General features: G+C 48.0%; 1 protein-coding gene across 11 annotated transcripts in view; it reads left to right on the top strand.

Moving 5' to 3' along the window:
* CENPC (centromere protein C) overlaps positions 1-27,222 on the top strand; it is a 755,709-nt gene that overhangs the window by 96,923 nt on the left and 631,564 nt on the right. For 9 of the 11 annotated variants that reach the window (XM_063919915.1, XM_063919922.1, XM_063919921.1 and 6 more), the window contains exon 3: positions 15,315-15,388. The exons of the other annotated variants lie outside the window; for them this stretch is intronic. In XM_063919915.1, the coding sequence (XP_063775985.1) occupies positions 15,315-15,388 (74 nt within the window). The remainder of the gene's footprint in view (positions 1-15,314; positions 15,389-27,222) is intronic. 11 annotated transcript variants of the gene reach the window in all.

Below are 27,222 nucleotides of genomic sequence, written 5' to 3'. Positions count from 1 at the left end.
ACTCAGAGCAGTGATAGCGAACCGGAAAAAAGGGGACTATATGGTGTCCCTGGACATCAAGGATTACCTCCATGTCCAAATTTGCCCTTCTCAACAAGGGTACCTCTGGTTCGTGGTACAGAACTGTCAATATCAGTTTCAGACGATGCCGTTTGAATTATCCACGGCACCCCGGGCCTTTTACCAAGGTAATGGCCGAAAAGATGTTTCTTCAAAGAAAAAAGGCATCTAAATTATCCCTTACTTGGACGATATCCTGAAAAGGGCAAGTTCCAGAGAACAGTTGGAGGTCGGAAGAGCACTATCTAAAGTAGTTCTACGACAGCACGACTGGATTCTAAATATTCCAAGAATCGCAGCTGTTTTCCGACGATACGTCTGCTGTTCCTAGGAATGATTCTGGGCATAGTCCAGAAAAAGGTGTTCCTCCGGGAGGAAAAAGCCAAGGGGTTATTCGACCTAGTCAGAAACCTCCTAAAACCAGGCCAAGTATCAGTGCATCAATGCACAGGAGTCCTGGGAAAAATGGTGGCTTCTTACGAAGCGATTCCATTCGACAGATCTCAGGGGATTTGCTGGACGAATGATCCGGATCGCATTTTCAGATGCATCAGCGGATAATCCTGTCTCCAAGGACAAGGGTGTCTCTTCTGTGGGGGCTGCAGAGTGCTCATCTTTTAGAGGGCAGCACACTCAGCATTCAGGACTGTGTTCTGGGGACCACGGATACCAGCCTGAGAGGCTGGGGAGTAGTCACACAGGGAAAAAATTTCCAAGGAAGTGTGGTCAAGTCTGGAGACTTCTCTCCACATGAATATACTGGAGCTAAGGGCAATTTACAATGCTCTGAGCCTAGGAAGACTCCTGCTTCAAAGTCAACCGGTGCTGATCCAGTAGGACATCATCATGGCGGTCGCCCACGTTATCAGACGGGGCGACACAAGAAGCAGGAGGGCAATGACAGCAAGGATTCTTCGCTGGGCGGAAAATCATGTGATAACACTGTCAGCAGTGTTCATTCCGGGAGTGGGCAACTGGGAAGATTTCCTCAGCATAAATGAAGTCCACCCGGAAAAGTGGAAACTTAATCTGGAAGTTTCCACATGATTGTAAACCGTTGGGAAAGACCAAAGGTGGTTATGATGGCGTCCCACCTGAAGCGCCAGGTCAAGAGACACTCAGGCAATAGCTGGGACGCTCTGGTAACACCGTCGGTGTACCAGTCGGTGTATGTGTTCCATCCTCTGCTTTTCATACCCAATGTATTGAAAATGATAGGAAGGAGAGGAGTAAGAACTATACTCGTGGCTCCGGTTTGGCCAAGAAGGACTTGGTTCCCGGAACTTCAAGAGATACTAAGAAGGGTCTTGATTCGGCAAGAACCGTGTCTGTTCCGGGACTTACCGCAGCTGCGTTGACGCCAAGGCGGGTGAACGCCGGATCCTAAGGGAAAGAGGCATTCCGGAAGAGGTCATCCCTACCCTGGTCAGAGCCAGGAAGGAGGTGACCGCACAACATTATCACCACTTAGGTGAAAATATGTGCCAGGGTGTGAGTCCAGGAAGGCTCCACGGAAGAATTTCAACTAGGTTAATTTCTACATTTCCTGCAAACAGGAGTGTCTATGGGTCTCAAATTGGGTCCATTAAGGTTCAAATTTCGGCCTGTTGATTTTCTTCCAGAAAGAAATTGGCTTCAGTTCCTGAAGTCCAGAAGTTGTTAAGGGAGTACTGCATATACAGCCCCTTTGATGTCTCCAGTGGCACTGGGCGATCTCAACGTAGTTTTGGGATTCCTAAAAAATCACATTGGTTTAAACAACTCAAATCTGTGGATTTGATATATCTCACATGGAAAATGACCATGCTGTTGGTCCTGGCCTCGGCCAGGCGAGTGTCAGAATTGGCGGCTTTATCTCACAAAGCCATATCTGATTGTCCATTCGGACAGAGCAAAGCTGCGGACTCGTCCCCAGTTTCTCCTTAAGGTGGTGTCAGCGTTTCACCTGAACCAGCTTATTGTGGTACCTGCGGCTACTAGGGACTTGGAGGACTCCAAGTTGCTGGATGTTATCAGGGCCCTGAAAATATAGTTTCCAGGTTGGCTGGAGTCAGGAAATCTGACTTGCTGTTTATCCTGTATGCACCCAACAATGCTGGGTGCTTCTGCTTCTAAGCAGTCGATTGCTCGTGGGATTGGTAGCACAATTCAACTTGCACATTCTGTGGCAGGCCTGCCACAGTCTAAATCTGTTAAGGCCCATTCCACAAGGAAGGTGGGCTCATCTTGGGCGGCTGCCCGAGGGGTCTCGGCATTACAACTTTGCCGAGCAGCTACGTGGTCGGGGGAGAACACTTTTGTAAAATTCTACAAATTTGATACCCTGGCAAAAGAGGACCTGGAGTTCTCTCATTCGGTGCTGCAGAGTCATCCGCACTCTCCCGCCCGTTTGGGAGCTTTGGTATAATCCCCATGGTCCTTTCAGGAACCCCAGCATCCACAAGGACGATAGAGAAAATAAGAATTTACTTACCGATAATTCTATTTCTCGGAGTCCGTAGTGGATGCTGGGCGCCCATCCCAAGTGCGGATTATCTGCAATACTTGTACATAGTTATTGCTAACTAAATCGGGTTATTGTTGTTGTGAGCCATCTTTTCAGAGGCTCCGCTGTTATCATACTGTAACTGGGTTCAGATCACAGGTTGTACAGTGTGATTGGTGTGGCTGGTATGAGTCTTACCCGGGATTCAAAATTCCTCCCTTATTGTGTACGCTCGTCCGGGCACAGTACCTAACTGGAGTCTGGAGGAGGGTCATAGGGGGAGGAGCCAGTGCACACCACCTGATCGGAAAGCTTTACTTTTTGTGCCCTGTCTCCTGCGGAGCCGCTATTCCCCATGGTCCTTTCAGGAACCCCAGCATCCACTACGGACTCCGAGAAATAGAATTATCGGTAAGTAAATTCTTATTTTTTTTTACCGTGTTCTGATAGACATGCACGGATCCATGAGATCCGTGCATGTTTATCAGTGGTAAGGGGTGGGAAAGTGTTAAATGTAAGAAAAAAAAATGCGTAGGGTCCCCCCTCCTAAACAAAACCAGCCTCGGGCTCTTTGAGCCGGTCCTGGTGCAAATAATACTGGAGACAAAAAGCGTAGGGGTCCCCCGTATTTTTTTGAACCAGCCCCGGGCTCCACTAGCCAGGTACATAATGCCACAGCCGGGGGACACTTTTATTGTGGTCCTGGCGGCCCTGGCATTACATCCCCAACTAGTCACCCCTGGCCGGGGTACCCTGGAGGAGTGGGAACCCCTTAAATCAAGGGGTCCCCCCCCTCCAGCCACCCAAGGGCCAGGGGTGAAGCCCGAGGCTGTCCCCCCCCATCCAAGGGCGGCGGATGGGGGGCTGATAGCCAAGTGTAAAAAATCTGAATATTGTTTTTAGTAGCAGTACTACAAGTCCCAGCAAGCCTCCCCCGCAAGCTGGTACTTGGAGAACCACAAGTACCAGCATGCGGTGGAAAACCGGGCCCGCTGAAAGTCTGAAATTTACGGATTTTTGTAAATATACCCCACTGTCTTTCATATATAATTACAGCCTCTCATTATATTCAGTAGGCGGCATCTGATGCAGGTGTTGTGGCGGCCAAGGCGTCTACTACGTCCATTCTGGCTCACCGGATTCTCTGGTTGCGGGCCTGGTTCGTAGATCTGGACTCTAAAAAGTCCTTGGAGGTGATCCCTTTTTATGGGAAACATTCTTTTTGGGGAAGATCTCAACAAGATTGTTGCAGACTTGGCATCGGCTAATATTGCATGTCTGCCTAGTACTTCTCCTTCGGCTATGAAGGCTAAGAGTACTTGCTTTTGTTCCTTTCGACCTCCAGGTAAAGCAAAGGGTCAGGCGTACCTGAAACAGGCTCGCATTTCCAAATGCTCTAAGCCCAAACCTAAACGTGCCTGCGCTGCCCGTCAGCCTACTTCCAAAACGGACAAGCCTGCTGCATGACGGGGCGGGCCTCCCCCTAGGGGATCCCAGGGTTGGACGCCGTCTTCTACGATTTGCTCAGGCGTGGTTACAGACCACTTCGGACGCCTGGGTAAGGGAAGTTGTCACTCACGGATACGCCATCTCTTTCAAGAAACTTCCCTCTTGCCAGTTTTGCTCAACAAACATCCCTTTGGATCAGGTAAAAGCAAAAATTCTACATTTGGTGGTATAATCTCTCCTGGATACAGGAGTGCTGGTACCGGTGCTTCTGGCTCAGAGAGGCATGGGGTACTATTCCACGCTGTTCCTAGTCCCGAAACCGAATGGGTCCTCTCGGCCCATTCTCAACCTCAACCTCAACAAATATGTGAAAGTTTCCAAATTCCGTATGGAAACTCTTTGCTATATTTTTCTGGTTTTGGAGCCCAAGGACTATACGGTATCCCTGGACATACAGGATGCTTACCTGCATATACCTATTGCAGTGTCGCATCAGCAATACCTGCGGATTGCTATTGGCAACCTACATTTTCAATTCCAGGCCTTACCTTTCGGTCTGACCACGGCTCCATGAATTTTCAACAAGGTCATGGCGGTCATGACTGCTCTACTCCGCCGTCAAGGTATCGGGATCCTGCTGTATCCGGACGACTTGTTGATTATGGCGAACTCTCCAGAGGTTCTCCTCTGTCATCTGGAACTGACGGTCCAATTCCTGCAAGCCCATGGGTGGCTCATCAACTGGAAGAAATCTTCCCTGGTCCCTGCTCAGAGCATGGTGCACCTGAGAGCGCTATTGGCCACCCACAACCAGCGGTTGTTTTTGTCTCCTGAGAAGGTCCTGAAACTTTGGGACAAGATACTTCCTCTCTCGCCCACGTGTGCCTGTACACTCGGTGATGCAAGTACTAGGCCTCATGGTGTTGGCTTTCGACATGGTAGAGTACGCTCAATTTCATTCCTGCCCTCTGCAGCGGTTGATACTCTCCAAGTGGGACGGCCTGCCACACCGGATCAGGATTCACATGATCTCCTTGACTGTGGAGGTCCCGCTTGTCACTGAGCTGGTGGCTACAGGACCAGCAACTCGGTAGCGGTCGTCCCTTCTGGATCTCCAACTGGGTACTTCTGACGACTGATGCCAGTCTGCTGGGACGCAGTGTTGGAGCAACACTCTCTTCAGGGTCGGTGGACCAGGGAGCAATTTCTCCTGATAAACATTCTGGAATTGTGGGCAGTGTTCAATGCGTTGACACTAACCCTGCCTCTAGTACAGAACATTCCTGTTCAAGTACAGTCGAACAACGCCACCACAGTGACGTATATAAATCATCAAGGCGGCACTCAAAGCCGCATGGCAATGATGGAGGTCAGAACGCCATCTGCCAGCCATATCGGCAGTGTTCATTCCGGGAGTCCTCAACTGGGAAGCGGACTTCCTCAGTCGTCGACGTACATGCCGGAGAGTGGAGCCTTCATCCAGAAGTCTTTCAACTCCTAGTGGACAAGTGGGGCCTACCAGAAGTATACATGATGGCGTCTCGACACAATCACAAGGTGCCGGTCTTCGGAGCTAGGACAATTGATCCTGAAGAAGCGTTCGTGGACGCACTGGCAATTCCATGGAACTTTCGGCTGCCATATGTGTTCCCTCCGGTGCCACGTCTGCCCAGGGTGATAAGGAAGTTCAAGCAAGAAGGAGGAAGACCACTTCTACTCACTCCAGCGTGGCCCAGACAGCATTAGTTCTCAGACCTGTATGGTCTCTCGATAGAGCGTCCTCTTCTACTTCCACAGCGCTCAGACCTCCTCTTTCAGGACCCTCTTGTATACCAGGATTTGGCCTGGCTGGCTTTGACAGCGTGGCTCTTGAAGCTTCCGTACTGAGGGCCGAAGGATTTTCTGAGGCGGTAGTTCATACTATGTTGAAGGCCCGTAAACCGGCGTCTGTTCAGATTTATTATAGGGTCTGGAATTCTTACTTCGCCTGCTGTGCGACTAACCATTATGACGCATACAAGTTCAGTACTGCCAAGCTTTTGGCTTTCATGCAACAGGGCCTGGACTCCTTTGTCTGGCTTCCCTTAAGGTTCATATTTTTGCATTGTCGATATGGTTTCAGAGAATAATTGCGTCTCTGCCTGATGTTCATACATTCACTTAGGGTTGGTTGAATCCGTAAAACGCCCTATGTCCCTCCTGTGGCTCCTTGGGATTTGTCGGTTGTTCTGGATGCCCTACAAAAGTCTCAGTTTGAACATATTGAGTCTGTGCACCTTAAGTGGCTTACTCTTAAGGTCTTGTTCTTGCTGGCTTTTGCCTCTGCTAGACGGGTAAAGAAATCTACCAATCGAATGGAGGATCGGGCGCTTCCAGGTGCTGTGTCTCTAATGCTGCTGCTATAACGTTTGGGGGTAGTCACACCCCAACCATACACCAAAAGAAACCAAAAAGAAAGATAGCAGCGCTAATTGGAATATTATAAATCAATTCTAATAAGAAGGATTGAGTGAAAAACTTTTTTAAATTTAATAAAACATAGGTTTAGGCCTCATTAAAAATTGGATACAAAATCCAAAAACAATTTATGACAATAAAAACAACAATTGTGGGTCAATTATTCATGACTGCCTATCACATTAGCATCCGTTCCTATTATTAAACCTGGAACATATAGCAGATGGAGACAGACTGACAGCGCAGTCACACCAGTGCACTTTACCCAAAGACCGCTAGCCCATCCAAAGAGACGTCTTTGGATGGGGTACGGGCTCTCCGTATATATGTGAAGAGAACAGCTTCTCTTAGGAGATCTGATTCCCTCTTTTTACTTTTCGGTTTTCACAAACGTGACTGGCCTGCTTATATGCAGACCTTGGCCAGATGGATTAGAATGGTGACTGTACATGCTTATGTACAGGCTGACCTTCCTGCTACCATCAAAGCCTATTCTACTCGGTCTGTTGGACCTTCTTGGGTGGTGCGACCCTTAAACAATTGTGCAAGACGGCTGTGTGGTCCTCAGTGAACATAAGGTTCTATGCCTTCGATACTTCCGCCTCCCAGGATGCCTCCTTTGGACGCCAGGTTCTTGTGCTCGCTACAGTGCATCCCCTCCCATGATGAACTGCTTTAGGACATCCCTGATGTTATCCCTGTGGAACCCCAGTGTACCTCTCTGCAGAAAAGGAGATTTATGGTAAGAACTTACCTTTGTTAAATATTTCTGCGAGGTACACTGGGTTCCACAGGGCGCCCACCCTGATGCACTTATCTTCTTTGGGTTTGTATGGCATTAGCCGCTGATACCTTCTCCTGTCGTGAGAATGTGGTGTATGTGGCTACTAACGGTTGTCGTCTCTTTTACCTGCTACTGCATTGGACTGGTTAACAAAACTTAGCTCCTGTGCACGGAGGTGGGGTTAATGAGGAGGTGGCGCTAAGCATCCTGGTGACAGTCAAAGCTTTTAACCTGTTGGTGCCTCAGATCAAGATCCAACTCTACACCCAGATGTTATCCCTGTGGAACCCAGTGTACCTCGCAGAAATAGATTTAACAAAGGTATGTTCTTACCATAAATCTCCTTTTTTCACCAAAAAAATTACGTTATTGACCAGCTAGAAATAATTAAAAACGTTCAAGTGCCTACTTAGTCATTAGGGGAGGGAAGGGTTTCCCAGGGGGTTCTGAATCAAATCCTGACATTTTTGCCTTAAAATAGAGATTTTCCCCAACTTTGCCCCTGCTCAGAGTAGGTGAAGTGAAATTCACTGTAAAATTATCGACAATAACTTATTGTGATTAATTGAATAGGGGTCTTTCACGAGTTGTAGTAAAATCGCAGTATTTTCGTGCAAAAATCGAGTTATCGCTGCTAACTGAATACTCCCCTATGTGTAATTAGAAATCTGCACATACGTATAGAAATACACAAATTAAAATATTCCCCTGGTGGGCAAAATTATACCTAATGGTAATTTTTGTTTTTAACGAGAGAAGTATAATTAAACAGTAAATACGCATACATGCAATCCAAATCCCATTCTTTTTCTTTCATTGCATTTTAAAAGTATACTTTCTTTTTCATCCACTAGGGGTCACTGGAGTACTCTTGGGATATGGACGGCTTTAGCAGATCAAAGGCACTGTATATTTAAATTTAGTAACTCTCCTCCCCTCCATATTCCCAGAGTACCTCAGTGTTTTTTCTGTGCTCACAGCAGCAACATGTGTTGTGTGGACCTCCCACACTTACTTTGAATATTTTATTTTTTATTTTTATTTTTCTAAACTTTATACACATCCCTTCCCCCCTTCCAAAAGGCGTGGGTCCGGGATAGTGGAAGCTGCTACAAGCAGCTGCTGGCGTGTCGGTCCTCACTACAGAGCACCCTCACAGCCAAGAGCAGACAACCTGCAGGAAAGGCTGGACGGAGCTTGCAGAAGAAGCTCCGTCATAGCCCCTCACCACAGGCGTCCAGGTATGTTGGGGGACGGGGCAGTCAACGCACGCTGCCGCCCCGCTGTGTGGGGAACACTTTACTTTCATCGCCGCCCGCTGCTTACAGTGCGCCGCCGCTGGTTAGTCTTTTAAGCGGCCGCCAGAGCTGCTCAGCCCCACCGCACAGAGCCCCGTACACCGGCCACACTTCCGTCACTCCATACCGCCGCTCCACGGCTCTATAAAGCCCCCTCCCTGGCTCCCTGTACCTGCTCCCCGGCTCCCTGTAACTGTTCCCCGGCTCAGTGTACCCGCTCCCCGCTGGAATAGACAGCGGTACACACGGAGCACAGGGGGGGGGGGGGGGGGGGGGAGAGAAGTCTTCACAGGCAGCGCAGCTGGGGGGGGGGGGGTCGAAGTGTACAATGTCCATAGCAGCACAAAAGGCTGCATGGGTTGTAAGAATGCATAGGCTATTAAGCCTTTATTAACAGCATATTTACAGGTTATATATGTCTTTCCACAATTTATACCCTGCAATGTGATTATAACTGTAAGCATGGCATGGGGGCCATTTTAACCATGCTTCCTGTTTCTTCCTGTTTGTGATTCCAGAACGTTCCTGTCCTACATCTCTACTCCACCGGAGGCGCAGGGGTGTTAGTGGGAATTTTGGATCAGATTTCATATAGTACTGGCCACGTGCACTGCACTTCGGCCATATATATATATATATTAGACACACCTTAGTAACAATTTTACTGAGTCGTGCATGTTGTCTGTCTTTGTATATTGTATTGTCTGCCTGCATAATGAGTAAGGCACCAGCAAAAACTAAAAAGCAGTTTCACTGCAATGTCTGTAAGAGTGTGTTACCGGATGGATCTACCACATGTACAGTATTTTTTGTGAATTCAGCTACGAATACAATTTCCGCTCCGGTTTCAAAGCCGGTTTCATCCCCGGACCCTCCATGGGCTATGCTAACAGATGTAATGACTGGGTTGCAATCAGTATTGGATGCCGCTCGATAAGAGCAGGAAGCGGCAAGATCTGAGTCTCGGGTGAGACCGCCAGAACTACCGGAGGGGTCTCAGCCTTGCCAAAGGTCCAAGTCCACTTTGGGTAGAAGGGATAAATTTCATTTGCCTTAGGATTTACCAGTTTCTGCTATGTTGCATTCTGACGATTCTATGCCAGACCTCACTGCGCAAGATGAGGGTGAGGAGGGCGAATTAGACCAGCAGTCAGATAGTGAAGATTTTGACAGCCCAGGCATTGATAATCTCATCAGAGCGGTGCGTCAGTCTCTGAAGTTTACAGAAACTGAGGAGCCTCTGACAAATAATGAAGTCGTATTTACTAAACGACAGAGATCTCCAATGTGTTTTCCTGTTTCGGAATCTCTTAATAAGATGTTAGTAGAAACGGAAGAATCCGGATAAACTGTTTTCTATACCTCGCCGATTTAAGTCTAGTTACCCGTTTCCAGAGTCTGTGACATCTACATGGGAGAATCCGCCAATGGTGGATTCGTCTGTGTCAAAACTTACAAAGAAATTAACCATACCAGTACCAGCGGCTACTACGCTTAAAGACCCTTCAGACCGTAAAATAGAAGCTATGTTAAAGTCCATGTATATAGCAGCAGGAGTGTTGCTTAGACCTGGCTTGGTTGGCATTTGGGTAACTAAGGCGCTAATGGTATGGATAACAGAACTCAAGTCTGGTTTACATGACGATCACCTTATACTTCTCGCTGATCAAATTTGTGAAGCTGCTGATTATCCATGCACAGCTTCTACTGACGTCGTGTCAGCTCACTTCTCGCCTTTCATCGTCGCTAGTTACAGCACGACGAGCACTCTGGCTGCGTTCTTGGCAAGCAGTGGCAGAGGTCAAAAGATGTATAGAGGTGTTACCTTACGGTGGCGAGAAGTTGTTTGGTCCTGAAATGGACAAATGGATTTCTGAGGCCACGGGAGGGAAGTCTGTTTTCCTACCATTGCCTCCAACGGTACCTAGACGGAAATACTCTGGCACGGCATTCAAATCCTTTAGACCTCAGCCCTTTCGAGGCCGTGGTAGAGGAACAGCCACGCCTGGTAAACGAGGTCGAGGACGTGGTTTTCAACAAACCAACACCAGTCGCCAGGACGCTAAGGTCACCGACAAGCCAGTGGCATGACGAGCTCCCAGCCCATCTCGGATCTCCAGTTGTGGGAGCCTTCAGACGTTCCATTTGGCGTGGTTCCAGACATCCACAGATGGGTGGATCCGCAATTTAGTGTTAAAAGGTTACAAAATAGAGTTTGACTGTCTCCCGCCACTGCGGTTTTTCAAAACAGGACTGCCTGTGTCGGACGACAAGAGGGCGGTACTGCAAATTGCCATTCAGTCTCTGCTAAATTCAGCAGTTTTGATTCCGGTCCCTGTACACCAACAAGGTCAGGGTTGTTATTCCAGTCTGTTTGTGGTACCGAAGCCGGATGGCTCGGTCAGGCCAATATTGATCTTGAAGGGCCTCAATCAGTATGTCACTTACTACAGATTCAAGATGGAATCTCTGCGGTCAGTAATTGCAGGTTTAGAGCCACAGGAATTCATGATTGCGCTGGATCTCAAGGATGCGTACTTACACATTCCGATTTGGCCTCCTTATCAGAGGTTCTTGCGGTTTGCGATACGGCAGAACCATTACCAGTTTCAGGCTCCACCGTTTGGCCTCTCGTCAGCGCCTCGGGTATTCACCAAAGTGATGTCTGTGATGATAGCTCATCTCAGATCCCTGGGAGTGATAATAGCTTCGTACTTGGACGATCTGCTCATCAAAGCTCCGTCTTAACAGATGCTCCTCCAACATGCGTTGCTAACGTACAATGTACTAGTTCAGCACGGTTGGATTGTCACCTTCAAGAAATCACATCTGATTCCATCTCAACGACTTCAATTCCTAGGTATGATTCTCGATACGGTAGATCAAAGAATTTACCTACCAGAACAGAAAGTACAGATTATTCGTCATCTGGTACAATTAGTGCTCAAGGCACGCACAGTCTTGGTATATTTGTGCATTCGCCTGTTAGGCACAATGGTGGCGGCTTTCGAAGCGCTTCAGTTCGGAAGATTTCACTCACGTCCTTTTCAACTGGATGTGCTCGCACAGTGGTCGGGCTCGCATTTGCAGATTCACCAGAGGGTGAGGTTGTCGCCACGGGCCAGAGTATCTCTTCTCTGGTGGCTCAAAGTACACAATCTAACCGCAGGGAAACGGTTCGGTGCCTGGAATTGGATAATTCTAACGACGGACGCGAGTCTCAGAGTTTGGGGAGCTGTAGTTCTAAATTGTCAGCTCCAGGGTCTCTGGGCGGATCACGAAAGATTGCTGTCTATAAATGTCCTGGAACTCCGGGCAATTTACAATGCGCTACGACAAGCAGTACTCATGCTTCGGTCTCTGACTGTCCAGGTGCAGTCAGACAACGCGACGGCGGTCGCGTACATCAACAAACAAGGAGGAACGAGAAGCCGCATGGCCATGCGGGAAGTAGCTCGAATCCTCAATTGGGCCGAGCATCACCAAGTAATATTGTCGGCAGTGTTCATTCCGGGAGTGGACAACTGGGAGGCGGATTATCTCAGCCATCGGGATTTTCATCCAGGAGAATGGGCATTAAATCAAGAAGTGTTTCACATGTTGGTCCAGAGGTGGGGTTACCCTCAAGTGGACCTGATGGCATCTCGCCACAATCGCCAAACGCCCCACTGTGTGTCCAGAACGCGAGATCTAAAGGCAGTGGCGGTGGATGCTCTCACAATTGCGTGGCCCTACAGCCTCGTGTATCTGTTTCCACCGTTTCCGCTACTCCCTCTGTTGCTAAAACGGATCAAAAGAGAGTCCGCCACAGTCATACTAGTGGCGCCTCATTGGCCTCGGAGAGCTTGGTTCTCGGATCTCCGCAGATTACTCGCAGACGATCCTTGGCCGCTCCCGCTACGTCCGGACCTGTTACAACAGGGTCCGTTCCTTTACCCCTATGGCATTCCAGATTCGGTTATACCAACCATGTTACGTGCTAGGAAGCCAGTTACGGCAGCTCATTATTACAGAATTTGGCGTGCCTATATAGGTTGGTGTGAAGCTCGGAAGTTTCCGACATCATCTTTCAAGTTATCCCGTCTTTTGTTATTTCTACAGACGGGGTTAGATGGAGGACTGCGTTTATCTACACTACAGGTGCAGGTATCTGCTTTGTCAATTTACTTTCAAAGACGATTGGCTCTATTGCCGTCTGTACACACCTTTCTGCAGGGTGTCCTCAGATTACAGCCTCCATTCATTCCACCTACAGCGCCATGGGACTTGAATCTGGTTTTAGATTTCTTACAGTCTTCATATTTTGAACCCTTACAACAAGTGGATATTAAGTTTCTCACTTGGAAAACAATTTTTCTCCTAGCCTTAGCTTCGGCAAGGCGTGTTTCAGATTTGGGTGCCTTGTCATGCAAGCCACCGTATTTGGTGTTTCATGATGACAGAGCGGAACTTCGGACGAATCCCGCTTTCCTGCCAAAGGTAGTGTCATCTTTTCACATCAATCAACCAATAGTAGTTCCGGTGTTAACAGAAGATTCTGGAACTTTGGATGTGGTACGCGCACTACGCGTTTATGAATCCCGAACGTCTACAGTTCGTAAGACGGATACGTTGTTTGTTCTCTATGATGCTGTCAAGAGGGGTTGGCCAGCTTCTAAGCAGACCTTATCCAGATGAATTAAACTGACCATACGTCAGGATAACCTTCATGCTAGGTTACAGCCGCCTACATCAGTAACAGCTCATTCCACACGTTCTGTGGGAATTTCATGGGCAGCTGGTCGTGGGGCTTCTACGACGCAGCTTTGCCATGCGGCTACATGGTCATCAGTGCACACGTTTGTGTGCTTTTACAAGTTTGATACGTTTGCGGCATCAGCATCTAGCTTTGGCCGCCTAGTGTTACAGGTGCCAAACAGCTCTCCCGCCCACGGGGGAAGCTTTGATACGTCCCAAGAGTACTCCAATGACCCCTAGTGGATGAAAAAGAAAATAGGATTTTGGTACTTACCAGGTAAATCCTTTTCTTTGAATCCATAGGGGGCACTGGACGCCCACCCAGAGCAGTTTTACCTGGTTTGTGGTAAGTTCAGGGGATCTTATGGTAACACATTCTCACTGACTGGTTCAAATTTTCAAGTTCTATCGGTTATGGTGTAAACTGGTTAGTTGTCAGTAACGTTATGTGTCAACTTTATTGTTGTCCATTATGTTATATGTAATTCTCCATTGTCAACCTCTCTATCGCTCCTGTTCGGCTCAGTAAAAAACACTGAGGTACTCTGGGAATATGGAGGGGAGGAGAGTTACTAAATTTAAATATTCAGTGCCTTTGTTCTGCTAAAGCCGTCCATATCCCTAGAGTACTCCAGTGCCCCCTATGGATTCAAAGAAAAGGATTTACCTGGTAAGTACCAAAATCCTATTTTCTCTTACGTCCTAGAGGATGTGGGGACGACATTAAGACCATGGGGTATAGACGGGATCCGCAGGAGACATGGGCACTCTAAAGACTTTTCATTGGGTGTGAACTGGCTCCTCCCTCTATGCCCCTCCTCCAGACCTCAGTTTTAGAAATGTGCCCAGGCAGACTGGATGCACCCTGAGGAGCTCTACTGAGTTTCTCTGAAAAGACTTATGTTAGGTTTTTTATTTTCAGGCAGATCTGCTGGCATCAGACTCCCTGCTTCGTGGGACTGAGGGGGCAGAAGCAGAACCAACTTCCTAAAGAGTTTTATGGCTCTGCTTCTGTCTGATAGGACACCATTAGCTCCTGAAGGGTACTGAACGCTAGCCGTGTCTAGATGCTCACTCCCACAGCATAAGATATCTGCCTTAAGGGCCCTACACACTCACCGATTCGCCGCCTAGCTGCACGATGGCGAATACGGCCGACGGACAACCTGGCGGGGAAGGAGCGGAGTTGACGGGGGGGAGTGAAGTTTCTTCACTCCCTCAGTCACCCAGTGCAATAGCAATGCATGCTAATATGGACAGTCACGTCCATATTGGCTTACATGCATAAGCGACGGGGCACCACGATGAACGAGTGCAGGGCCGCGCATGGTTCATCGTTGGTGCCTATACACTAAACGATATGAACGAGTTCTTGCTTGTTAATGAACGAGAACATTCATATCGTGCAGTGTTATCTGCCAGTGTGTAGGGCCCTTTAGGTTGATAATGCTAATTGAACCCACTTTTTTTATTTTTTGCATCAAAAATATTAAGTTTGAAGTAAAGGAATGTATGATGAACTCTCTGAGTCGGGCAAGATTGATAAAACATTTTTTTTACTAAACTCTCCATATTTTGATTGACAAAGGGTTAAAATTTTAAAGTGATACGAGTATTAGGCACTGAGATGTGAATTGTTTTCCAGATACGCCTCTGAAAATACGAGCATCAGTAGTGGCATTTCCCAGCAATTTTTTGATATTTTGACCCTCTGTATCTCAAACTGTAAGACGTAGAGAAGAAAAATATAACTTCGGTTAGTAGCTACATGATAGTATCAAGTGTACAAAGTATCATGAATATCTGAGTTGGTTGGTGTCATGCCTGGGTGAACTGACATGGAATGACCCCATGCTCACTTTTGTCAAGTTTGTCATACTATATTTACTTATTTTTGTACATAAACAAATCATTCATTAAATGTTCCTGTTTTAACATCTTTATTTAGGTCTTCATTTAAAATAAAATAAAATAAAATAAAAGATAATAAATCAATTTGTATACTTTCAGAATGTACTTTTTTCCAATTTATTTTTCTTACTAGATCAGAAAATTCACCGAATCTGCAACCTGGGAATAAATTATTTTCTGCCCTTCAGAATTATATTGTTGACTTTGGTAAGATACAATATATAATTGTTTAATTTGCTTAATACTGAATGTTTTTTAAGTGATGTGTGCATATTAGTGTTTCTCTATCGTCCTAGTGGATGCTGGGGTTCCTGAAAGGACCATGGGGAATAGCGGCTCCGCAGGAGACAGGGCACAAAAAGTAAAGCTTTTCCAGATCAGGTGGTGTGCACTGGCTCCTCCCCCTATGACCCTCCTCCAGACTCCAGTTAGATTTTTGTGCCCGGCCGAGAAGGGTGCAATCTAGGTGGCTCTCCTAAAGAGCTGCTTAGAGAAAGTTTAGCTTAGGTTTTTTATTTTACAGTGAGTCCTGCTGGCAACAGGATCACTGCAACGAGGGACTGAGGGGAGAAGAAGTGAACTCACCTGCGTGCAGGATGGATTGGCTTCTTGGCTACTGGACATTAGCTCCAGAGGGACGATCACAGGTACAGCCTGGATGGTCACCGGAGCCGCGCCGCCGGCCCCCTTGCAGATGCTGAAGTTAGAAGAGGTCCAGAATCGGCGGCTGAAGACTCTGACAGTCTTCTAAAGGTAGCGCACAGCACTGCAGCTGTGCGCCATTTTCCTCTCAGCACACTTCACACGCTGTCACTGAGGGTGCAGGGCGCTGGGGGGGGGCGCCCTGGGAGGCAAATGTAAACCTATATACTGGCTAAAAATACCTCACATATAGCCCCCAGAGGCTATATGGAGATATTTAACCCCTGCCAAACTTCACTAAAGAGCGGGAGACGAGCCCGCCGTAAAAGGGGCGGGGCCTATCTCCTCAGCACACAGCGCCATTTTTTCTCTCACAGAAAGGCTGGAGAGAAGGCTCCCAGGCTCTCCCCTGCACTGCACTACAGAAACAGGGTTTAAACAGAGAGGGGGGGGGCACAAATTGGCGATATAAATATATATATAAAGATGCTATTAGGGAGAAACACTTATATAAGGTTGTCCCTATGTAATTATAGCGTTTTTTGGTGTGTGCTGGCAAACTCTCCCTCTGTCTCTCCAAAGGGCTAGTGGGGTCCTGTCCTCTGTCAGAGCATTCCAGGTGTGTGTGCTGTGTGTCGGTACGTGTGTGTCGACATGTATGAGGACGATGCTGGAGGAGGCGGAGAAATTGCCTGTAATGGTGATGTCACTCTCTAGGGAGTCGACACCGGAATGGATGGCTTATTTAGGGAATTACGTGAGAATGTCAACACGCTGCAAGGTCGGTTGACGACATGAGACGACCGACAAACAATTAGTAACGGTCCAGGCGTCTCAGAAACACCGTCAGGGTTTTTTTATAAAAAACGCCCATTTACCTCAGTCGGTCGACACAGACACAGACACGGACACTGAATCCAGTGTCGACGGTGAATAAACAAACGTATTCCTCATTAGGGCCACACGTTAAGGGCAATGAAGGAGCTGTTACATATTTCTGATACTACAAGTACCACAGAAAAGGGTATTATGTGGAAGTGAAAAAACTACCTGTAGTTTTTCCTGAATCAGATAAAATAAAATGAAGTGTGTGATGATGCGTGGGTTTACCCCGATAGCAAATATTGGCGTTATACCTTTTCCCGCCAGAAGTTAGGGCGCGTTGGGAAGCACCCATTAGGGTGGATAAGGCGCTCACACACTTATCAAGTGGCGTTACCGTCTCCAAATACGGCCGCCCTCAAGGAGCCAGCTGATAGGCAGCTGGAAAAATATCCTAAAAAGTATATACACACAGACGGTGGTTATACTGCGACCAGCGATCGCCATCAGCCTGGAGATGCAGTGCTGGGTTGGCTTGGTCGAATTCCCTGACTAAAAATATTTTATTGATATAGAGCATTTAATAGGATGCATTCTATATATATGTATGCGAGATGCACAGAGGGATATTTGCACTCTGGCATCAAGATAAGTGCGTTGTCCATATCTCCCAGAAGATGTCATGGACACGACAGTGGTCAGGTGATACAGATCCCATACGGCACATGGAAGTATTGCCGTATAAAGGGAAGGAGTTATTTGGGGTCGGTCCGTCGGACCTGGGGGCCACGGCCACAGCTGGGAAATCCAACCTTTTTACCCCGAGTTACATCTCAGCAGAAAAAGACACTGTCTTTTCAGCCTCAATCCTTCCGTTCCCATGTGGGCAAGCGGGCAAAAGGCCAGTCATATCTGCCCAGACATAGAGGAAAGGGAAGTAGACTGCAGCAGGCAGCCCCTTCCCAGGAAAAGAAGCCCTCCACCAGTGGGGGGGTAGTCTCAAGAGTCTCAGCGCGCAGTGGGATCACTCGCAAGTTGACCCCTAGATCATACAAGTATTATCCCAGGGGTACAGATTGGAGAGTCGAGACATTTTTTCCTCGCAGGTTCCTGAAGCCTGCTTTACCAACGGCTCCCTCCGACAAGGAGGCAGTATTGGGAAAAAATTCACAAGCTGTATTTCCAGCAGGTGATAATCAAAGTACCCCTCCTACAACAAGGAAAAGGGTATTAGTCCTCCACACTATATTGTGGTACTGAAGCCAGACGGCTTGGTGAGACATAGTCTAAATCTGAAATCTTTGAACACTTACATAAAAAGGTTCAAATCAAGATGGAGTCACTCAGAGCAGTGATAGAGAACCGGAAAAAAGGGGACTATGTGGTGTCCCTGGACATCAAGGATTACCTCCATGTCCAAATTTGCCCTTCTCAACAAGGGTACCTCTGGTTCGTGACACAGAACTGTCAATATCAGTTTCAGACGCTGCCGTTGAATTATCCACGGCACCCCGGGCCTTTACCAAGGTAATGGCCGAAAAGATGATTCTTAAAAGAAGAAAGGCATCTAAATTATCCCTTACTTGGACGATATCCTGAAAGGGACAAGTTTCCAGAGAACAGTTGGAGGTCGGAAAAGAACTATCTAAAGTAGTTCTACGACAGCACGAGTGGATTCTAAATATTCCAAAAATCGCAGCTGTTTTCCGATGATACGTCTGCTGTTCCTAGGAATGATTCTGGGCATAGTCCAGAAAGAGGTATTTCTCCTGGAGGGGAAAGCCAGGGAGTTATCCGACCTAGTCAGAAACCTCCTAAATCCAGGCCAAGTATCAGTGCATCAATGCACAGGAGTCCTGGGAAAAATGGTGGCTTCTTACGAAGCGATTCCATTCGGCAGATCTCACGCAAAAACTTTTCAGGGGGATTTGCTGGACGAATGGTCCGGATCGTATCTTCAGATGCATCAGCGGATAACCCTGTCTCCAAGGACAAGGGTGTCTCTTCTGTGGGGGCTGCAGAGTGCTCATCTTCTAGAGGGCAGCACATTCAGCATTCAGGACTGTGTTCTGGTGACCACGGATGCCAGCCTGAGAGGCTGGGGAACAGTCACACAAGGAAGAAATTTCCAAGGAAGTGTGGTCAAGTCTGGAGATTTCTCTCCACATGAATATACTGGAGCTAAGGGCAATTTACGATGCTCTGAGCCTAGGAAGACCTCTGCTTCAAAGTCAACCGGTGCTGATCCAGTAGGACATCATCATGGCAGTCGCCCACGTAAACAGACGGGGCGGCACAAGAAGCAGGAGGGCAATGACAGCAAGGATTCTTCGCTGGGCGAAAGATCATGTGATAACACTGTCAGCAGTGTTCATTGCGGGAGTGGACAACTAGGAAAATTTCCTCAGCATAAATGAATTCCACCCGGAAAAGTGGGAACTTCATCTGGAAGTTTCCACATGTTTGTAAACCGTTGGGAAAGACCAAAGGTGGTTATGATGGCGTCCCACATGAAGCGCCAGGTCTAGAGACCCTCAGGCAATAGCTGGGACGCTCTGGTAACACCGTGGGTGTACCAGTCGGTGTATGTGTTCCCTCCTCTGCCTTTCATACCCAGTGTATGGAGAATGATAGGAAGGAGAGGAGTAAGAACTATACTCGGGGTTCCGGTTTGGGCCAAGAAGAACTTGGTACCCGGAACTTCAAGAGATACTAGAAAGGATCTTGATTCAGCAAGAATCATGTCTGTTCCATGACTTACCGCAGCTGCGTTGACGCCAGGGCGGGTGAACGCCGGATCCTAAGGGAAAAAGGCATTCCGGAAGAGGTCATCCCTACCCTGGTCAGAGCCAGGAAGGAGGTGACCGCACAACATTATCACCGCTTAGGTGAAAATATGTTCCATGGTATGAGGCCAGGAAGGCTCCACGGAAGAATTTCAACTAGGTTAATTCCTACATTTCCTGCAAGCAGGAGTGTATATGGGTCTCAAATTGGGGTCCATTAAGGTTCAAATTTCGACCGGTCGATTTTCTTCCAGAAAGAAATTGGCTTCAGTTCCTGAAGTCCAGAAGTTGTTAAGGGAGTACTGCATATACAACCCCTTTTTGATGTCTCCAGTGGCACTGGGCGATCTCAACGTAGTTTGGGATTCCTAAAATCACATTGTTTTAAACAACTCAAATCTGTGGATTTGATATATCTCACATGGAAAGTGACCATGCTGTTGGTCCTGGCCTCGGCCAGGCGAGTGTCAGAATTGGCGGCTTTATCTCACAAAGCCATATCTGATTGTCCATTCGGACAGAGCAAAGCTGTGGACTCGTCCCCAGTTTCTCCCTAAGGTGGTGTCAGCGTTTCACCTGAACCAGCTTATTGTGGTGCCTGCGGCTACTAGGGACTTGGAGGACTCCAAGTTGCTGGATGTTGTCAGGACCCTGAAAATATAGTTTCCAGGTCGGCTGGAGTCAGGAAATCTGACTTGCTGTTTATCCTGTATGCACCCAACAAGCTGGGTGCTCCTGCTTCTAAGCAGACTATTGCTCGTTGGATTTGTAGTACAATTCAGCTTGCACATTCTGTGGCAGGCTTGCCACAGCAAAAAATATGTAAATGCCCATTCCACAAGGAAGGTGGGCTCATCTTGGGCGGCTGCCCGAGGGGTCTCGGCATTACAACTCTGCCGAGCAGCTACGTGGTCGGGGGAGAACACGTTTGTAAAATTTTACAAATTTGATACCCTGGCAAAAGAGGACCTGGAGTTCTCTCATTCGGTGCTGCAGAGTCATCCGCACTCTCCCGCCCGTTTGGGAGCTTTGGTATAATCCCCATGGTCCTTTCAGGAACCCCAGCATCCACTAGGACGATAGAGAAAATAAGAATTTACTTACCGATAATTCTATTTCTCGGAGTCCGTAGTGGATGCTGGGCGCCCATCCCAAGTGCGGATTATTCTGCAATACTTGTACATAGTTATTGTTACAAAAATCGGGTTATTGTTGTAGGAAGCCGTCTTTCAGAGGCTCCTTTTGTTATCATACTGTTAACTGGGTTTAGATCACAAGTTGTACGGTGTGATTGGTGTGGCTGGTATGAGTCTTACCCGGGATTCAAAATCCTCCCTTATTGTGTACGCTCGTCCGGGCACAGTACCTAACTGGAGTCTGGAGGAGGGTCATAGGGGGAGGAGCCAGTGCACACCACCTGATCTGGAAAAGCTTTACTTTTTGTGCCCTGTCTCCTGCGGAGCCGCTATTCCCCATGGTCCTTTCAGGAACCCCAGCATCCACTACGGACTCCGAGAAATAGAATTATCGGTAAGTAAATTCTTATTTTTTTTCATTCACATATGAACAGTGTTTGTGAATTAAATAAATGAGTAGGAACTATAGCCAGAAAATATAAGTAGAGCAATAATTTAAGTTTTGTGTACTATTGAGCTGAATAATGTACATTAAATAATTGTATTAAATAAAGTTTAACTTAACGAAGTTCACAATGCTTGCTTGCCATTCCACAGCTGGTGTTCATTGTAATTTTAATGAATTCATGCCACAGTTAATACAATTGCTGCATTCTCAACTTTGTAAGCTGTATAGTTCCCATTAGGACATAGAGTGGTATTCAGTTAGCCGTGGTAATTTACTGCGGGTAATCGCCCGGGGATATCTTAGTAGTGCCAGTGCCGACACTTATCAGGGTTTTGGTTTCACCTGCCTCTGCTATGTAGGTCACCATTTTTTCTGCGATAGCTTGCACAAAAACACATAGGTATACTGCTTTTTGCGGACCCTATGTGTATTTGGGCATATAGGGGTAATTTTTCACACGTGCAAATGGGCTATAATTGTGACCATCGGGGAAATATTGCTTTGCCATGCAGCGGCCTTGCTGCACTAACCACAGGTTCTAATCCTACTCTGGGTGCTGTGGACACGAGTGGGAATAGTCCCTGTTAGTCGGTATGCTGACTGTCGGGAGTTTGATCGTTCACTCACGTGTGTGTGTGTGTATATATGTGTGTTTCTGCTGCGGGGTACACTGGGCTCCACAAGTCTGGACAATGGGTGTAGAGTATGATCTTGATCCGAGGCACCAACAGACTCAAAGCTTTGACTGTTCCCAGAATGCACAGCGCTGTCTCCTATATCACCCCGCCTCCCAGCACAGGAGCTCAGTTTGTCAGTTGGTGCTGCAGTAAGCAGGCACTTAACAGAGGGGCTGCTTCAAGCAGCCCTGAGAAAAGCTTTTTATGAGGACGGCACTTACACTGACCCCTCAGGTTCTGACTCAGATACGGCTGATGGGGAAGGTAGTTTACATGTGGATGTTCCTGACCTTTTGGAGGCTATTAAGTTAATTTTGCAGATTACGGATGATCCCCAGCCATCCGTGCTTCCTAAGAAACCAGATAGGTTCAAGCGTCAGAAGGTGGTAAAACAGGTTTTACCTCACTCTGATCACCTAGTGGATATACGTCAGGAACCCTGGGAAAACCCGGGTACGAAGTTTGTGCCTCAAAAGAGGATGCTGGCTCGCTATCCCCTCGCGCCAGAGCTGTCTAAGAATTGGGAAACACCTCCTCCAGTCGACTCACATGTGGCTAGGATGGTGGTTTCCTCAGCTCTACCTGTCACTACCGTCACGTCTCTGAAAGAGCCTACAGATAAACGTGTGGAGGGTTGTCTAAAAGCGATTTACACCCTCACGGGTGCTGCACAAAGGCCTACTATTGCAGCTTTATGGGCTGCTGAGGCTATTGAAGCATGAGCCTTGGAGTTAGATGCTGAAATCTCCTCTGACCATGCTAGACAATGCTTGTCATATATTGTCACAGCTTCTCGATATATTAAAGAGGCGGCTTCTGATGCCGGTATCCTGGCAGCCAAGACCTCTACTACGTCAGTCCTGGCTCGCCGGATATTGTGGCTGAGATCCTGGTCTGTGGATCTGGACTCTAGAAAAACCCTGGAGGTACTCCCTTTCAAGGGAGATATTCTGTTTGGGAAGAACTTAAATAAGATAGTGGCTGACTTGGCTACTGCCAAAACTGCCTGTCTACCTAATACCGCTCCTTCTGTGTCGAAGGCTAAAGGTACGTCCTTTCGCCCCTTTCGTCCTTCAGGTAAAGCAAAACGTCAGGCGTACAATAAGCAGGCCCGCACTTCTAAACCTGGTAAGTCGAAGCCCAAAAGAGCCTGGTCGGCCCGTCAGCCAGCTGCCAAGACGATAAGCCTGCCGCATGACGGGGCGTGCCTCCCCCTGGGGGATCCCAGGGTGGGAGGACGGCTTCTAGGGTATACCCAGGAATGGTTGAAGACCACTTCAGATGCCTTGGTACGGGAAGTCGTCACTCGAGGTTACGCCATTGCCTTCAAAAACCGACCTCCTCATCGATTTTGCCAGACAGACGTCCCTTTGGACCGGACAAAGGCAAAACCTCTACACTTGGTGGTACAGACCCACCTGGAAACAGGAGTCGTAGTACAGGTGCCTCTTGCTCAGAGGCGCCGGGGGTACTATTCTCTGCTGTTTCTAGTCCCGAAACCGAATGGGTCCTCCCGGCCCATTCTCAACTTCAAGGCATTGAACAGGTTTGTGAAGATTTCCAAGTTCCGTATGGAAACCCTTCGCTCTATAGTTCTGGCCTTGGAACCTGGGGACTACATGGTCTCCTTGGACATACAGGATGCTTACCTGCATATTCCTATAGCAGTGTCACATCAACAATACCTGAGGTTTGCTATTGGCAACATCCATTACCAGTTTCGGGCGTTACCTTTTTGGTTTAACAACGGCTCCGCGAGTCTTCACCAAAGTTATGGCGGTGATGATGGTGGTACTCCGCCGTCAAGGGGTCAGGATACTGCCGTATCTGGATGACTTGTTAATCCTGGCAAATTCCCCAGATCTTCTCCTGTGTCATCTGGATATGACGGTCAAGTTTCTAAAAGCCCACGGGTGGCTCATCAACTGGAAGAAATCCTCCCTGGTCCCTGCTCAGAGCATGGTGCACCTGGGAGCGCTGTTGGACACTCACAACCAGAGGTTGTTCTTGTCTCAGGAGACAGTCCTGAAGCTTCAGGACAGGATTCGTTGCTTCCTTTCTCGTCAGCAAGTGTCGATACATTCGGCTATGCAGGTGCTGGGCCTCATGGTTTTAGCATTCGACATGGTGGAGTATGCTCAATTCCATTCTCGCCCCCTCCAGAAGCTGATTCTAGCCAAGTGGGACGGCCTGCCTCACCGGATTAGGTCTCGCATGATCTCATTGACTCCGGATGTCCGTCTGTCGCTGCTCTGGTGGCTTCAGGACCAACAATTGTGCAGGGGCCATCCCTTCTGGATAACCAACTGGGTCCTGTTGACGACAGATGCCAGTCTAAGAGGTTGGAGCGCGGTGCTGGAGCAGAACTCCTTACAGGGTCGTGGACCAAGGAGGAATCTCTCCTCTCGATCAACATTCTGGAGTTGCGGGCGGTCTTCAATGCGTTGAACCTGGCCCAGCATTTAATTCAGAACCGTCCTGTTCAAGTACAGTCGGACAACGCCACCACAGTGGCTTACATAAATCATCAAGGCGGCACTCAAAGCCGTTTGGCAATGAAGGAAGCCTCACGGATTCTACAGTGGGCAGAACGCCATCCAACGGCAATATCGGCAATATTCATTCCGGGAGTCCTGAATTGGGAAGCGGACTTACTCAGTCGTCGGGACGTGCATGCCGGCGAGTGGGGCCTCCACCCAGAAGTGTTTCAACTCCTAGTGGAAAGGTGGGGTCTTCCAGATGTGTATCTGATGGCGTCTCGACGCAATCACAAGGTTCTGGTCTTCGGAGCAAGGACAAGGGATCCTCAAGCAGCATTCGTGGATGCGCTGGCGGTGCCGTGGAGGTTTCGGCTGCCGTACGTGTTCCCTCCGGTGTCACTCCTGCCCAGGGTAATTCGGAAATTCAAGCAAGAAAAAGGAAATCTGCTTCTCATAGCTCCGGCGTGGCCCAGATGGCACTGGTTCTCTGACCTGCAAGGCCTATCGTTAGAGCGTCCACTTCTACTTCCACAACGCCCAGACCTCCTCGTTCAGGGCCTTTGTGTCTACCAGGACCTAGCCCGGCTATCTTTGACGGCGTGGCTCTTGAAGCTTCCATCTTGAGGGCTAAGGGTTTTTCTCTTACGTCCTATAGGATGCTGGGGACTCCGTAAGGACCATGGGGTATAGACGGGCTCCGCAGGAGAAATGGACACTATGAAGAACTTTTAGTATGGGTGTGCACTGGCTCCTCCCTCTATGTCCCTCCTCCAGACCTCAGTTAGATTTTGTGCCCAGAGGAGATAGGGTGCATTACAGGGGAGCTCTCCAGAGTTTCTCTGAAAAATAATTTTGTTAGGTTTTTTATTTTCAGGGAGCACTGCTGGCAACAGGCTCCCTGCATCGTGGGACTGAGGAGAGAGAGAAGCAGACCTATTTAAATTATATGCTCTGTTTCTTAGGCTACTGGACACCATTAGCTCCAGAGGGAGTCGGAACGCAGGTCTCACCCCGCCGTTCGTCCCAGAGCCGCGCCGCCGTCGTCCTCGCAGAGCCGGAAGATAGAAGCCGGGTGAGTATAAGAAGAAAAGAAGACTTCAAGGCTGCAGAAGACTTCAGATCTTCACTGAGGTAAGCGCGCAGCGGTAACGCTGCTCGCCATTGCTCCCACACACTACACACACGGAGCGGGCACTGATGGGTGCAGGGCGCAGGGGGGGCGCCCTGGCCAGCAATAAACCTCTGGACTGGCATATAAGGGTACATTAGGCTGCGGAGGCAGTAAATGCAGAGATCCCCCGCCATTTTTTGTTTATTGAAGCGAGACCGAAGCCCGTCGCTGGAGGGGGCAGAGCTTGATCCCTCAGCACTAACAGCGCCATTTTCTCCACAGAACGCTGCAGAGAAGCTGGCTCCCCGGACTTTCCCCTGCTGAACTCTGTGACAGAGGGCTGAAAAGAGGGGGGGGGGGCATGTTTAAGGCGCAGTGAGTGTATACACATTATATATATATATATATATATATATATATATATACAAACAAAGAACCCAGCACTCACCAAAGTAAACTCGCTTGTCCTCAACAATTCATTAAATAAATGATGGGGGTTTAGTTGGTGGATTGGCCAATGCACGGAAGCCTGCATACCGATTTTCAAGGTACCCCACCTTCATGCAGGTCCTACACTATCACAGAGTCTTAAAACCTGACTACTTCACTGCTGTTACACATATCATCTGCCTGCTAGATTTAATGTGTACCTGCCACAGACTTTATGGCTTTTAAAGGCACACTAGTCACCTATTGCACTGGCTCAAAGATGATTACTAAGGAACAGCTGAGACAGGTTCAGGATAATAAAGTCCACACAGGGGTGCATGAGAAAGCTAGTGGCCACGGTTAATAAGAGCTAACCATAGATTAACCCCATCGTATACACACAGAGAAAAAACCACAGCACTCACCACACCAGAAGCGGGGCACAGCTATGCACTTACCACTCACAGGGTGGGGTGCATGTAACACAGCACTCTCCACCACAAAAGCGGGGTACACAGTTGTACTTACCACTCACAGGGCGGGGTGCATGTAGCCCATGACAACATCGCTCTAATAAATACAAACAAAGAACCCAGCACTCACCAAAGTAAACTCACTTATCAACAATTCAATAAATAAAGACTCTGTGATAGTGTAGGACCTGCATGAAGGTGGGGTACCTTGAAAATCGGTATGCAGGCTTCCGTGCATTGGCCAATCCACCAACTAAACCCCCATCATTTATTTATTGAATTGTTGAGGATAAGTGAGTTTACTTTGGTGAGTGCTGGGTTCTTTGTTTGTATTTATTAGAGCGATGTGGTCATGGGCTACATGCACCCCGCCCTGTGAGTGGTAAGTACAGCTGTGTACCCCGCTTTTGTGGTGGAGAGTGCTGTGTTACATGCACCCCACCCTGTGAGTGGTAAGTGCATAGCTGTGCCCCGCTTCTGGTGTGGTGAGTGCTGTGGTTTTTTCTCTGTGTGTGTGTGTGTGTGTGTGTGTATATATATATATATATATATATATATATATATATATATATATATATATATATATATACATATATATATATATATATACATATATATATACATATACATAAAAAGCGCTATCTGGGTTTTATTCCAGTGTCAGTTGGCGCTGGGTGTGTGCTGGCATACTCTGTCTCCCCAAAGGGCCTTGTTGGGGAATTGTACCCTTATAGATATATCCCTGTGTGTGTGTGGGTGTCGGTACGTGTGTGTCGGCATGTGAGAAGCGGAAGGCTCGTCCAAGGAGGAGGTGGAGCAGATGTGTGGTGTGTCTCCGTCGGCAACGCCGACTCATGATTGGATGGACATGTGGCATATGTTAAATGCAAGTGTGGCCTCATTACATAAGAGACATGGACAAAGCAGAGTCCATGGAGAAAGCAGGGAGTCAATCCACGTATTGGACTGGGTCACAGGGCCCTTCTGGTTCTCAAAAACGTCCCCTATCCCAAATAGTAGACACTGGTACCGACACG

This window comes from Pseudophryne corroboree, chromosome 1 (genome assembly GCF_028390025.1).
Source record: "Pseudophryne corroboree isolate aPseCor3 chromosome 1, aPseCor3.hap2, whole genome shotgun sequence".
Taxonomy (NCBI): Eukaryota; Metazoa; Chordata; class Amphibia; order Anura; family Myobatrachidae; genus Pseudophryne; species Pseudophryne corroboree.
The sequence above is the reverse complement of the archived record's forward strand: the minus strand, read 5'-3'. Positions and strand labels throughout refer to the sequence as shown.